General features: G+C 54.1%; 2 protein-coding genes across 3 annotated transcripts in view; one reads left to right on the top strand and one right to left on the bottom strand.

Moving 5' to 3' along the window:
- The first annotated feature begins 3,724 nt into the window (after positions 1–3,724).
- Positions 3,725–6,043, top strand: Art5 (ADP-ribosyltransferase 5). 2 transcript variants are annotated; one of them, XM_055623511.1, is made up of 4 exons: positions 3,725–3,781; positions 4,675–5,404; positions 5,820–5,852; positions 5,943–6,043. In XM_055623511.1, the coding sequence occupies exons 1-4, from the start codon at positions 3,725–3,727 to the stop codon at positions 6,041–6,043; spliced, it is 921 nt and encodes a 306-aa protein (XP_055479486.1). The 2 variants fall into 2 exon arrangements, with proteins under 2 accessions (XP_055479486.1, XP_055479485.1); XM_055623510.1 differs by having other exon boundaries at positions 5,937–6,043.
- Positions 6,044–7,105: 1,062 nt separating this feature from the next.
- The window catches only part of Xndc1n (XRCC1 N-terminal domain containing 1, N-terminal like), a 30,261-nt gene continuing 25,584 nt past the window's right edge, over positions 7,106–11,782 (bottom strand). The window contains exons 20-24 of the mRNA XM_055623616.1: positions 9,813–10,005; positions 9,158–9,285; positions 8,984–9,062; positions 8,189–8,318; positions 7,106–7,581 (exon numbers count right to left, since the gene is read on the bottom strand). Of these exons, the coding sequence (XP_055479591.1) occupies positions 7,187–7,581; positions 8,189–8,318; positions 8,984–9,062; positions 9,158–9,285; positions 9,813–10,005 (925 nt within the window). The 3' untranslated portion in view covers positions 7,106–7,186. The remainder of the gene's footprint in view (positions 7,582–8,188; positions 8,319–8,983; positions 9,063–9,157; positions 9,286–9,812; positions 10,006–11,782) is intronic.

Raw genomic sequence — 11,782 nt, 5'->3', positions numbered from 1 at the left:
ACACACACACACACACACACACACACACACACACACACACACACACACGCACATGATGTCCTAATGTTTTGGGGTTTATTGTCTTTTTTTTTTTTTTTCCAAAGAAAAAACTGTTCACATATACTCATCCTATAACTATATCCCCTTGAGAAACAATACATCAGGGTCCTCCTTCCAAGTAAGCCCCCTCCTATCCACCTCGATTGTTATAATGGCCACTTGATGTGTTTCATGGTGTAGTTAAACCACTGAACGGGCACATGGAGTTTTCCATAATGTTTTGCTTGTTTCAAGGCAGGATCTGACCCTGTAGTCCAGGCCGGCCTTGAACTCACTCTGTGTCCCAGGCTGGCTCCTATGAGCTTGTCAGTTAGAACCTGTGTGATGTACGAGCTTCCTCCCCGAGTGCTGGGATTATAGGTGTGCACAGCCACACATGGGTGAAATAGCTTTATATTAATAGGCCATGCCAGACTATGATTCAAAAAGAAACCTTTCACCGCTAGTGAAAGAAAATATCCTTCTTCATGCCTTTGCCAACGCTATCAATTATCGTTTTGCTAGATCATTTTGTTCTGTTGTGCTTTTTTTTTTTTTTTTTTTTTTTGGTTTTTCAAGACAGGGTTTCTCTGTCCTGGACTCATTTTGTAGACCAAGCTGGCCTCGAACTCACAGAGATCTGCCTGCCTCTGCCTCCCCAGTGCTGTAATAAAAGGCGTGCTGTTTTGCTTTTTGTTGTTTGTTTTTTGAGACAGGGTCCCATGAAACCCAGGCGGCCTCAACTCTGTGCTGCCTCTCCTGAGCCTGCCCCGCCCCCCATGCCTTGGCCTGTGCAGGAACTACCGGGAGGAGTTCAACCCAGACCAGGCAAAGTCTCCAGACTGCTTGCTGAGAGTCTTGTGAAGGAGGGAAATCCACATAAACACCCCAGCTTCAGGAGGACCTGCAGATGCCCGATGGGACCCTGGGCAGCACCCCGTCTTCTCTTTGGGGACAGACTGTCACCCTGAATGCAGACACCTTCTGCCTTCTGTGCTCCTAGCATGTACCCTCAGGTCTCATGGCCTCCGCCATATCCTTCCGTAAGGGTCTTCCATATCCTTCGGGCGAGGTGATGACCTCCTCGTGCCCCTGGAAGATCAGAGGAAGCCGCCTCTTCCCTCGTTCAGACAGCACCACCCTTTCTGTCAGTGCTGGCTCGCTTCCCAGAGACTCACACGTCCACACACTCTCACTTCTACAGTCAGCTCTGTCTTATTTTTATTCCCTCTGAGCTGGGAGACCCCACCCCACCCTAATCTCTGATAAAACAAGCCCAGAGAGGCTTTCTGGGCATTGCTAACAAGACAGAGCACCTCAGAGGAAGGGGGGGGGGCTGTAAAGCAGAGATTTGGTCTGGAACGCTGGAAATTTCCCCTCCCCCCACTTTTTTTTTTTGACAAGTTCTTGTTAGATAGCCCAGGCTGAACTCTAACTTAGTCTCTGGAGTGAAAGAGCTGAATCCAGCTAAATATTGCTTTTCACGGACAAGGGAGCTGTGCTTCACCTCGTCCTGTGAACCCCTGAGTTTTCCTCTTTTCCAGGCTCTCCCTCAACAGTCCCTTCTAGGAAAAGGAACCCAAGTCTCTTCTCAAAAATTCCAAACTTTCCCATGTTCACAAACCTTCCTACGTGTCCTCAATCATTTCATCCAAAGATCCCTAAAAACCTCATTAATACCATAAAATTTCCTATCAACAGTTCCTTCCCTGCTCCCTGTGGAGGTGAGGTGTCCCTTACCTAGCCTTCTCCACGGTGGTAAAGCTGGGCAGGTCTCCTCCAATAGACCCAGCAGGGAGGGCGGCTTTCTCTCTTATACTGTCAATTCCCTGCCCCTCCTGCTTTTCCCCACACAGCTGCTCAGAAATGTGACACTTGTCTATTTCAAGCTGTCTCCTCAAGGCTCAGGAACTCTAGCCTCTGCCCAGCGTGACCTGGGCCAACGTTCTTCCCAGGACAATGAGAGCTGCTGAAGGCAGAAGGGGAGGCTCTGGGGCTGTGGAGGAGCCGGACAGCAGCCCCTCACCAGGCTTGGTTCCGGCCTCTGGTCAGCCGGGAAGGCACACCACCTCCAGGCATCTTTCATTTTGTTCTATTATTGTTATTATTTCTTTCACAGTGTCCAGGCTGAGCTCAAAGCTCAAGCCTGCTTCCCGAGTGCTGGAATTGCAGGTCTGGACCACCGTGTGTCGTTGTTCTGTAGCTGGAGCCCTGAACAACCATGTGACCTGGGAGGACTCCACCCCTCTCAGGATCCCTGATCCTTGACCAAATTTGACTCCACCTCCTGGAACCTTGTGGGGGCTCCAGGAGCTAGGAGGTAAGCAATTCCCCAAGCCAGGGGCTGTCTCCACACGGAAGCTGCTGTCCCAGCAACGAGAACTTGAACCCCTCCAAGGAGAAGGAGGGCGGACGGGATCACCGCTCTTCAACTTCCCTCCCCGTCCTTCCCGCTGCACGGACAGTTTGGTTTCCTCTTCAGTCTTCTCGAAGGATTGGAGTAGAATAAAGGCCGTTAGGTGAAGGAAACTTTATTTGGCGGACGGTCTGAGCGGGGGAAGGGGTGGTGATGGACAAACTCATGAGCTGGACGGGAGAGGATTTCACATCCCCAGCAGGTGGCATCTCCAAATCCTGAGGTTCGGAGTATCCCTCCTCCACCTTCCCACAAGCTGGCCCCTTCTCCCGTTACCTCCAACTGGGCAGCTCAAAGAACTAGGCTATTTATAGTCAAGCCCAACTGAGGCGCGAGAGAAAGCTGTGTTTACAAACACGGGGTCACTTGAGCAGGAGAGGGCCGGAGAGGGCCGGTCTGACCGTCTAAGACAGCACGCTTCCTCCTACCCTTGGCCTACAGACCGGGGTAGCCACCCAGGGTAAAGAGTTGAGAAAGAGTGGGGGGGGGGAGGGGGCTCGGTGCACGCGACCCGACGTGTGTCTCATATGCAAATAGTATGCAAATAACCCAGATTTGGGGACTTTACCAGCCTGAAGTACAAGAAGTGACCCTCACGGGGCTTCGTGGCCTGGCTGGGTCCCAGGGCCACCGGAGAAGAGGCCAACTCTCACAGTTCCCTCCCCCACCCTTGACTTCCCTCAGCTCTCACAGAAAGAACCTGTCATCCAGGAGGAGAGTTCGCGCCTCAGCCGCCCAAGCGCTGCCAGTCCAGCTCCCACGCCCCCGTCTGTTGTTGCGGAAGATAGGTGTCGGGTTACCAGTCCAGGGGCTATAGTTAGCCGCCGGGACTTCGTTCAGCAGTCCCGGATCCGCGCGGCGACCGCCGCCCGTCAGCCCACGTCGGTCGCCGAGGACTAGAGGCCCAGGCCGAGAGCGGCCTCCAGCACGCCCAGGTGGGTCCCCGGCTCCGCCACACCCCTCTCCAGCCGAGCCACCTAACTGCCCCACCTAGACCATCGCCAAGAAGTCCTGAGTGTGGGGGCAGCCGTCTGGGAGTCACAGGCCAGGTCTCGAGATGGGGCAGTAAAATCCACGCCCTGCCCATCCGTAGACTCGCCCTTAGCCCCGCCCCACATCGCTCCTGAGTTCCAGTCCTTGACCAAGGACCCTCTCCCTTGCGCTGCCGCTGCCGGAGAAAGGAGCTGGAGCCCATCCAAGCCAGCACCACCACCCCATCCGCTGGGCTCATCATCATCGGGGTCCCGCCATCCGGGGACTCCTTCAAGGATGCTTCTGGAGGATCTGCTGGTGGTCCTCAGCTGCCTCAGCCTGCACGCGCTCAAGGTAACTCTCTCCGGGCGATCCTTTGCCAACAAGGGTCAGTGTGGGTCAGATGCTGAGAAGGTGGTGGAGGAGGACCCATCCAGGAAACCCTCGGAGGAGACTTCGCTTCTCCCAGTCCTCCTCTCGGGAACTGTATTCCAGGTCAATCTCCTCCGTAAGGACTGTCTCCGACTCTCCTTCCTACTTATCATCCCACACCATAAGCGCATCACAGACCCTTGGGCTGCTGTAGACGCTGGCAGATCCTGAAAACCAGGCTTCACCGCCCAACACCATCACACTTTGGGATCTGGGTTGGGCTGGGGACAGTAAAACTTCCACCTCATCTTGAGTTTAGGATAAAACCTCCTAAAGCAGGAGAGGAATCAGGACTCTCAGAGCTGAGAGTGGTGTATACTGAGCGGAGGGCTTCTCCAAGGATGAGAACTAGCTGAGGAGGATGGGTCCAGGGCAGGACTCAGATACTGGCTGCACATTGCCTCGTGCTGGTGATCAGAGCCAGGGAGGCACAGGAATCAACTAGATTCGCCTCTCAGATGGCGAGATGAGCCCCTTTCAGTTGTGCCCCTATGACCTTTATGCTCTCCTCACAATAACCCTGCGAGGTTGGAAGTATCCTTAATCCATAGGTGAAGAAGGTGAGGTCCAGAAAAGCTCTGACCTGAGACTTGCTCAAGTTGCCCAGCTGGCAGGTGGTGCTTAAATTCATGTCTGCCTGACTCCACTGCCTGTGTTATTTGTGCCTGTTTTGGGTCTTGCCAATTGCATGCATCGGATGTTTGGGCACAGAGGAGAAAACTGTGATTCTGAACCCATCTGCCACCAGCCCCCGTGGCCGGTGTTCTAAACTTAGGCTTCTGCCTATGTGGCACCTCCCTTCCTTCCGTCCATAGGTCCAAGCTGTTCCTATCCTGCCCCTGAGCCTGGTCCCGGACACCTTCGATGATGCCTACGTGGGCTGCTCTGAGGAGATGGAGGAGAAAGCAGGCCCGCTGCTGAAGGAGGAGATGGCGCGCCACACCCTGCTTCGGGAGTCCTGGGGGGCAGCTCATGAGGCCTGGCAGCTCCGGCGGCACAAGCTTACCCTACCTCCTGGCTTCAAAGCCCAGCACGGAATAGCTATTATGGTGTACACCAACTCATCCAACACCTTGTACTGGGAGCTGAACCAGGCCGTGCGAACGGGGGGTGGCTCCCGGGACCTCTACATGAGGCACTTCCCTTTCAAGGCCCTGCATTTCTACCTGACCCGGGCCCTGCAGCTGCTGCGGGGCCCCGGAGGCTGCAGCACAGAGGCTGCGGAGGTGGTGTTCCGAGGCGTGGGCAGCCTTCACTTTGAACCCAAGAGGCTGGGGGACTTTGTCCGATTAGGACAGTTTGCCTCCAGCTCTATGGATGAAAGCGTGGCCCGAGGGTTTGGAAATGCCACCTTCTTCAATCTAAGGACTTGTTTCGGGGCTCTGATCCAGGCTCTGTCTGTCTTCCCTGAGGAGCGTGAGGTGCTGATACCCCCACATGAAGTCTTCCTGGTCACGGGGTTCTCCCAGAGTGGAGCCCAAAGCGTAGTGACTCTCTGGAGTTATAATCAGACCTGCAGCCACTTTAACTGCGCCTATCTGGGTGGTGAGCGATGCATGGGAGACTGAATGGCAGGGTGGGTGAAAGAAGCCAGGATAGCGTGACCCAGTCCCCAGGCGCCCTCAGGAAACCCGCTTAGTGAGACTGAGGCCCTGCCAGGTCCCGTGAGACTTCCAAGATGACTGTCTTCTCAAAAGGACTCGAGCGAAGGAGGCCGGTACTGCTCCGGGTCTCGGCTGGCCCCAGCTGGGATAGAGCTAAGGAGACAGGGCTGGGCCAAGCTCAGCTGTAGACGCAGGGACAGAATGGAAGCACGATGATGGTTTGGGTAGGAGCAAGGATGGACAGGCAGCCTGGAAAAGCTGTCTGGGGTGAAGGAAAAGACCGAGAGGGGGATGGCCACAGGCAGACCGACCGTTGGGTGTGTCTTTCCCCCGCCTGACTGTGCTGTCTGTTGCAGGGGAGAAGAGGCCTGGCTGTGTGTCCTCAGCAGGTAGGTCAGTCCCTGGTCTGCTCTGTGAGCTTCCCCACTCCCCGGGCCTGCTGCCCTCCTCACTGTCTCTTCTTCCTTCTCCAGCCGTAGGGCATGCAGAGTCATCCTCCACAGAGGCCTTGGCTCTGCAATCAGGAGAAATGCTGCTCTTGGCCCCAGGGGAGTTGCAGCTCTCCAGGGCTGGACCCTGAAAGCCTCTTAGGAATCTTGGGAACTGATGACCTTATTATGAAGAATGGGCTTTGAATGGCCTCGGGAAGCAAGTGTGGTTCTGGTTCCAGTCCTAGGGGCCACCTCTCTAACCCTGGGTTGGCCACCCGAGGCCATGGATAGGGTTGAGGGGACCCCACTGTGTGGCGGGGACTTCCTAGGACATTCAAGGTAAAGACTGGATGGCTACTCAATTAAACGGAGTTGTGGTGTAGCAACGACATGGGCTTTTATGACTGGTTTATTGCATGAGGTCATTTGTCCCTGGCAGGCTCGAGGTACTGAAAACTAACTGCCCTGATCATCCTAAACACTGTAACCTCTGTTGTACAAAGAATCTCTTGTGTATTGTATGGATGCAACACCTATAGCTATAGCTTAGGCAGGAAAGAGGTGAAACTTCAGACAGGCAGAAGGGATTCTGGGATAGAGCCAGGTGCCTGGGATTCAGACGCCAAGATGTGAGGAAGATGGCTGCCTAGTGCCTGAGCTCAGGTAACCAGCCACGTGGCAGCATGCAAATTGATGTAATGGGTCACTTTAAGTTATGAGCTAATAAAAAAAAAAAAAGAGCCAAGCTATATGGCCTAGGTGTTTGTATAATATTCAATGAGTCTCATGAGTGATGATTCCGGGAGCTAAGGGACGGGAGGAAAAGCCACCCAAAACATAATGGCGTCCTACTGTGCTCTGTGCCTGGAACTTTCTAACAGCCACCGGAGACTCACTGCCACCATTCGCGCAGGGATAGGTGGATTCCCAGCCCTGTGTGTCTGATGGGAAATGCAAGGCCAAGGGAGGGCCTCCAGGCCTCCCCACTGTCAGGCCTTCTGCCGCCATGGCCTCTTATCTCCCAGGCCTCCAGCCTCCCAGGCCAGAATTCTTTCCACTAAAGATTTAAAGAATCCCAAAGCAGGATTCTAAATCCCAGAACCCAAAGCAAGCTGTTCCTCTCTCCCCTCCTCTCACAGTGTGCATTTGGGGGGATGTAAAGAAAGGGATCTTAGGACAGCAATCAATGGGGACTGCCACCTGACTTCCAAGGCAAATTTTATTGAGGCAGAAAAGCACCATGGTCTTCTACCCAACTAGCTGGTTGCACTCAGTGACAGAACTCCGCTGCATCAGGACTTGCCCTGGGTCTCCAGACCTTCTTCCAGGGGCAAATCCCCTGTCCCCTCTGCTTCTTGCTCCCTGTGCACCAGCACATGTACAGGGGAGGAGGGCCTGGACTCTCTAGTAGTTGGCGTCCCAGCCTCTCCTGCAGCATCAAGGCCAGGTTCTACAGAGACTTCGGTCTCCACAATCCCAGGCATGGTTAGCTCTGCTGGGGTCTCGGGCGTGGGGGGGCCCAGGTTCTGGAAGCTGTTGCGCACTCGGGTGATGTAGCGACTGAGGATGCTGGCTCCGTCGGGAGGCCGCGGCGTCCCTCCCGCCGCCAGAGTCTTCTGCACACTGGCTACCTCGCTTTGCAGTCGAGACACAGTCTTGGTCAGCTCTGTCAGTCTGTTGCCCAGGTCTGAGACGGATCAGGGCAGAGGTCTTTCAGAAGGTGAGCCTGCTCAGCACCTCTCTGTCTTCCTCCAGCCCACCCTCCTGAAACTAGGGGACACCCCATCTGGATTCTAAGGAAAGACTGGAGGAGTTGAGGGATCAGGTGGTTAGAAAAGCTTCATGGGTGAATGTGAGCATTGATGGAAGTAGCAGCAAAGAAGGAAGACATTAGCCGGGGTTGGTGGTGCAGGATTACAACTAGATGTAATCCCATCTAGTTGGGAGACGGGGGAAGAAGATGGAGAGTTCAAAACCAGCCTAGGCTTCTTCGAAGAGAAGCCTAGACCAGCCTGGGCAACTTAGTAAGACAGGAAGAGGGAAATGGGACAGAGAGGGGGAGAGGGGGAGAGCGAGCATCTGAGCACACATGAGTTGAATGAGGGAATGAGAATAACAAGCAAATAGAGGCAGAATAATCGAGTCCAGGAGCGGGGTGAGCTGTGGCTTTCAGGGGCAGAGAAGATGGGACTAAAACCTAACACAACTGAGCAAGGAGGGTGAGTCTGGGTGTGGGCACTCCTCCCAGGCGAGCCATGAACAGCAAAGGGGGCGATTAGAGGCGGGCCACTGACCTTTCCGACGGGTCTCCTCAAACTCACGCCGGGCAGTATCTATGTATCTCTGCACCAGAGCCTTGATAACTCGGAGGCGGTAGGACCCACGCTCTCCTTCCCCAGGCCCTGCGCTTGCCCCAGGGTTGGTCTGCAATGGAGGACAGAGTGGATTCTCCACCTTCCTTCAATCTCTGTCTTGACCAAGAATAAGGCCACAGGAGAAAGGCAAAATCTACACAAGCTTTCTGTCCCTGGCCTGTCTCCTACAGTGCAGTCCTGGAGGATGACGGGAGCCAGCTAGGGGAAGGAGACCAGGGAGAGAGAGCAGGGTATCTAGAGTGTGTGGTAAAGGCTGCGAGGTGGGGTTGGGGTGGGAAGGAAAGACTACTGTAGAACTGGCAGCAACGGTCCAGATTAGGAAAGCGCTCATGCTCAGACGGGCTGAGTGACAGTGCAGGTGATGGGAGATAGCTGAGGCTCTCGGACCCCCAGCCGCCTCTTTCTGCCTCTGCCAGCCTTCTCATTCCTCAGGGGCTTTTCCCACGTGCTGTTAAATCGCCCAAGCTTGTCGTAGTAACCAGGTTATTTGGGACTTGGGCTTGGGATGGAGGTGGCATGGAATTATGTTTAGGCTGTAAGATGAGGGACTAGAAATGCAGGACCCAGCCAGAAGCAGGAAGATGAAAATAGAGGCCATGACACAGCGGGAGCTGGAAGCAGGTGCTCAGGGGCACAGCAATGGTTTGGGCTCTCTGGGGACACAGCAATGGTTTGGGAACACAAGCGTGGAAACAACAGGCTAAGAAGGCTCACAAAGGTTGGGATTGGAGGGTAGTCCGACTTCTTGTCTTTGCAGCAGGAGGAGCAACAGCAAATGAACCGGAATATTCTCCTGAGAGGTTACCATGGTGAAATGGAGTTAGTCAGGGGCAGAGCCTGGGGTGGCAGCGGGGTAGTGGACAGGGGCAAGATCTTGGAGTCCATTACCTGAGGAGGTAGAAGGCGGCCTTCGGGGAGGGCAGGATGTTGAAGGGCACAGGCAGCGTCAGGCCCTCTCGGAAGTAGGACAGGTAGAGTTTGGAGCGAGCAAACTTCCACTCCACATCAGCGTCGTCCTGGAGACCGTGAGACAGGAGGCTACGCAGGGCGCTGGTAGACACTGGTCCCTTCGCTTGCCCATGCTGCCTCTCTTTGTCTCCCATCTCTTATTCTCCGGTGTGCCAATCCCTTTCTGCTTGTTCTTATTTCCACCCCCATCAATCACCCACATTTCCCTGGCATGCCTTTTCCTTTCCTATTCTCTTTTTCCTCTAATTTCCAGTTGCTGCTCAATGCTCAGTCTATTCTCCCAACCCATCCGCTTCCTTCTTGTGCTCCCACTTCCTTTTATACAATGCCTCCAAACTGCTGCCGTCGCCACTGCCACCGCCGCCGCCACCACCACCACATGAAAAAGCACAAAGAGCATTAGACTTGGTGTCTGTCTATACCAACAGCAGTGCTGAGACCCTTGTTGTAGGAGAATTTGTCCAAAGCCATAAAACGACAGTGGGAGCAGAGCAGGACCCTAAAGTCTTTGCACCCTACTCCTCCCCATTCCTTTCTCCCTCCTCCCTGGCCTAGCCTGGGTCAGGCTGCACACCTCAATCTTCTGGAAGGAGTTGGTGATCATGGCGATGAGCATGTTGAGAAGCACGATGACCATGACGATGGTGAAGATGCCGTACATGGCCCGGCCCACGAACTCGGGCACAAGGAACTGAGGCATGTCCACCACCTTGTGCTCCTCCATGCCGAACATGGTCCAGAAGAGAAACTGGAACGTTTCGTTGAAACTGGCGTGGTGGGTCAAGCAAAGAGAGGGAAATGGGGGCAGGGCGGGGAGAGAAGAGGCCTGGTTCCCCCAGACACACTCCTTTGCCCTGAGGACCTGGCCAAAGGGTTCTGTGTCCATGAAACCCTTAGGGCCAGCCTTCTGAATACGGACAAATGCATCTATCGGCACCAACCTTTAATCTTTGTTTTAAAACTTATTTTACTTGCGTACATGTGTGTCTCCTGGGTGTTTAGATATGCACCAAGTGCATGCAGGAGCTCACCCAGAGGGCAGAAGAAGCAGCGGAGCCACTGAAACTGGAATTACAGATGCTGGGTGCTGGGAACCAAACCTGGGACCCCTGCAGGAACCGTAAGGCTCTTAACTGCTGAGCATCTCTCCAGCCCCTCCACCGTTATTTGTTTATTTAATTTTAGTAACCAGTATTTACTGAACACAGAAGGTGCTGAGCACACACAACAAGCAGAACCCTGTCTTCGAGGCAGGGTTAGAGTGAGGGTGAGAGGGGATGCCTGGTGAGAGCCACAGACACGGGCCCTGACAGAACAAAACTAAAGACTCTGCCACGGCCTTCCGGCTACAGGAATCTAGGAGGAGGTCTGCACAGAGGGGCACCTGAATTACATTTGGAAAGATCACGCTGGCTGCCTCCACTGGAAGGGAGGTAAAAGGAGGAGGCAGGAACACAGGAAAGGTTCCTGGTCTGGGTGTGGCAGGCAACACAGAGGGAGCAGCCGAAGGGCTGCCTCTTCCGGGAGGCCCTTCCTGATCTGCCCACTCAGCACTCACCATCTCGACCACACTGTTAGACCTCTACTGGATAACTGTCCATATTCCTGGCTACCCTGAGCCATATGCATGCTGTTTACCTTGCCTGGGATCTTCAGCCAAAATGCTTTAAAATTGTTCACATTTACTTATTTTATTTTTCACTTATTTCTGTTGTGCACGTTTGTGCATAGGTGTCTGTGTGTTCTCCAAACGCCACAGCACAGGTGTGGCGGTCAGACAACTTGCAGGTCAGTTCTTGCCTTTCGCTGTGGTTCCCGGGAATCCCACTGAGGCCATCAGGCTTGGCAAGCTCCTTCACCCACTGACCACCTCATCAGTTCTCTCTTTTTCTTATGCAGCCTGAGGTAGCCTCAGGCTTGCTAAACAGCTGAGGATGACCGTGAACTTTTGGTCTTCCTGCCTCCGGGATTATAGACACATGCCACCCTGCAGAGCTAGGAACAAGTACTCCTCTCTGCTAGATGCAAGATAATAAATGTCAAACAACTGACAGATGTGGAAAGTCTCCAAATGAGCATTGTAGCAGCTTTTTTTTTTGTAAAATCATCTGGGTGGGTACATGGCTGGGTAGGGTGGTGCATGCCTGTAATTCCAGCACTTGGAGGTGATCAGGAGTTCAAGATCATCCTCTGGTACACATCAAGCCCAAGGCTATCCTGGGCTACTTGAGAACCTATCTCAAACCCCACTCACCTTCAAAGTTGTCTTTGGATGTTAAGTCCAGTGGGTACAGACTGCAAGTAGTTTAGGTCCAGTATGTCAGAATGCCCCTCTGCTAGTAAGAGAGCTTCTCTAGTGCCTTTACAGTGAGTGTTCTCGAGCAAGCGCCAAAGCACACCACGATCCTCTACAGTGTGGTGGCGCACACCTTTAATCCTAGTGGGTGCCCAGAGAAGGCTGAGGGCACCTAGTGGAGGGTGAGGGCACCTAGTGGAGGGTGAGGGTGAACCAGAGAAGGCTGAGGGCACCTAGTGGAGGGTGAG

The sequence above is a fragment of the Psammomys obesus genome, unplaced genomic scaffold (genome assembly GCF_907164565.1).
Source record: "Psammomys obesus unplaced genomic scaffold, mPsaObe1.curated_primary_1811, whole genome shotgun sequence".
Classification (NCBI taxonomy): Eukaryota; Metazoa; Chordata; class Mammalia; order Rodentia; family Muridae; genus Psammomys; species Psammomys obesus.
This window is presented reverse-complemented; position numbering and strand designations above follow the sequence as displayed.

Excerpts from the sequence above, each read along its gene's own strand:
- Art5 (XM_055623510.1), top strand. The coding sequence starts at position 3,725 with ATGCTTCTGGAGGATCTGCTGGTGGTCCTCAGCTGCCTCAGCCTGCAC. Across the intron at positions 5,405-5,819 it reads TAACTGCGCCTATCTGGGTG|GGGAGAAGAGGCCTGGCTGT; the intron begins GTGAGCGATGCA and ends TGTCTGTTGCAG. Across the intron at positions 5,853-5,936 it reads TGGCTGTGTGTCCTCAGCAG|CCGTAGGGCATGCAGAGTCA; the intron begins GTAGGTCAGTCC and ends TTCCTTCTCCAG.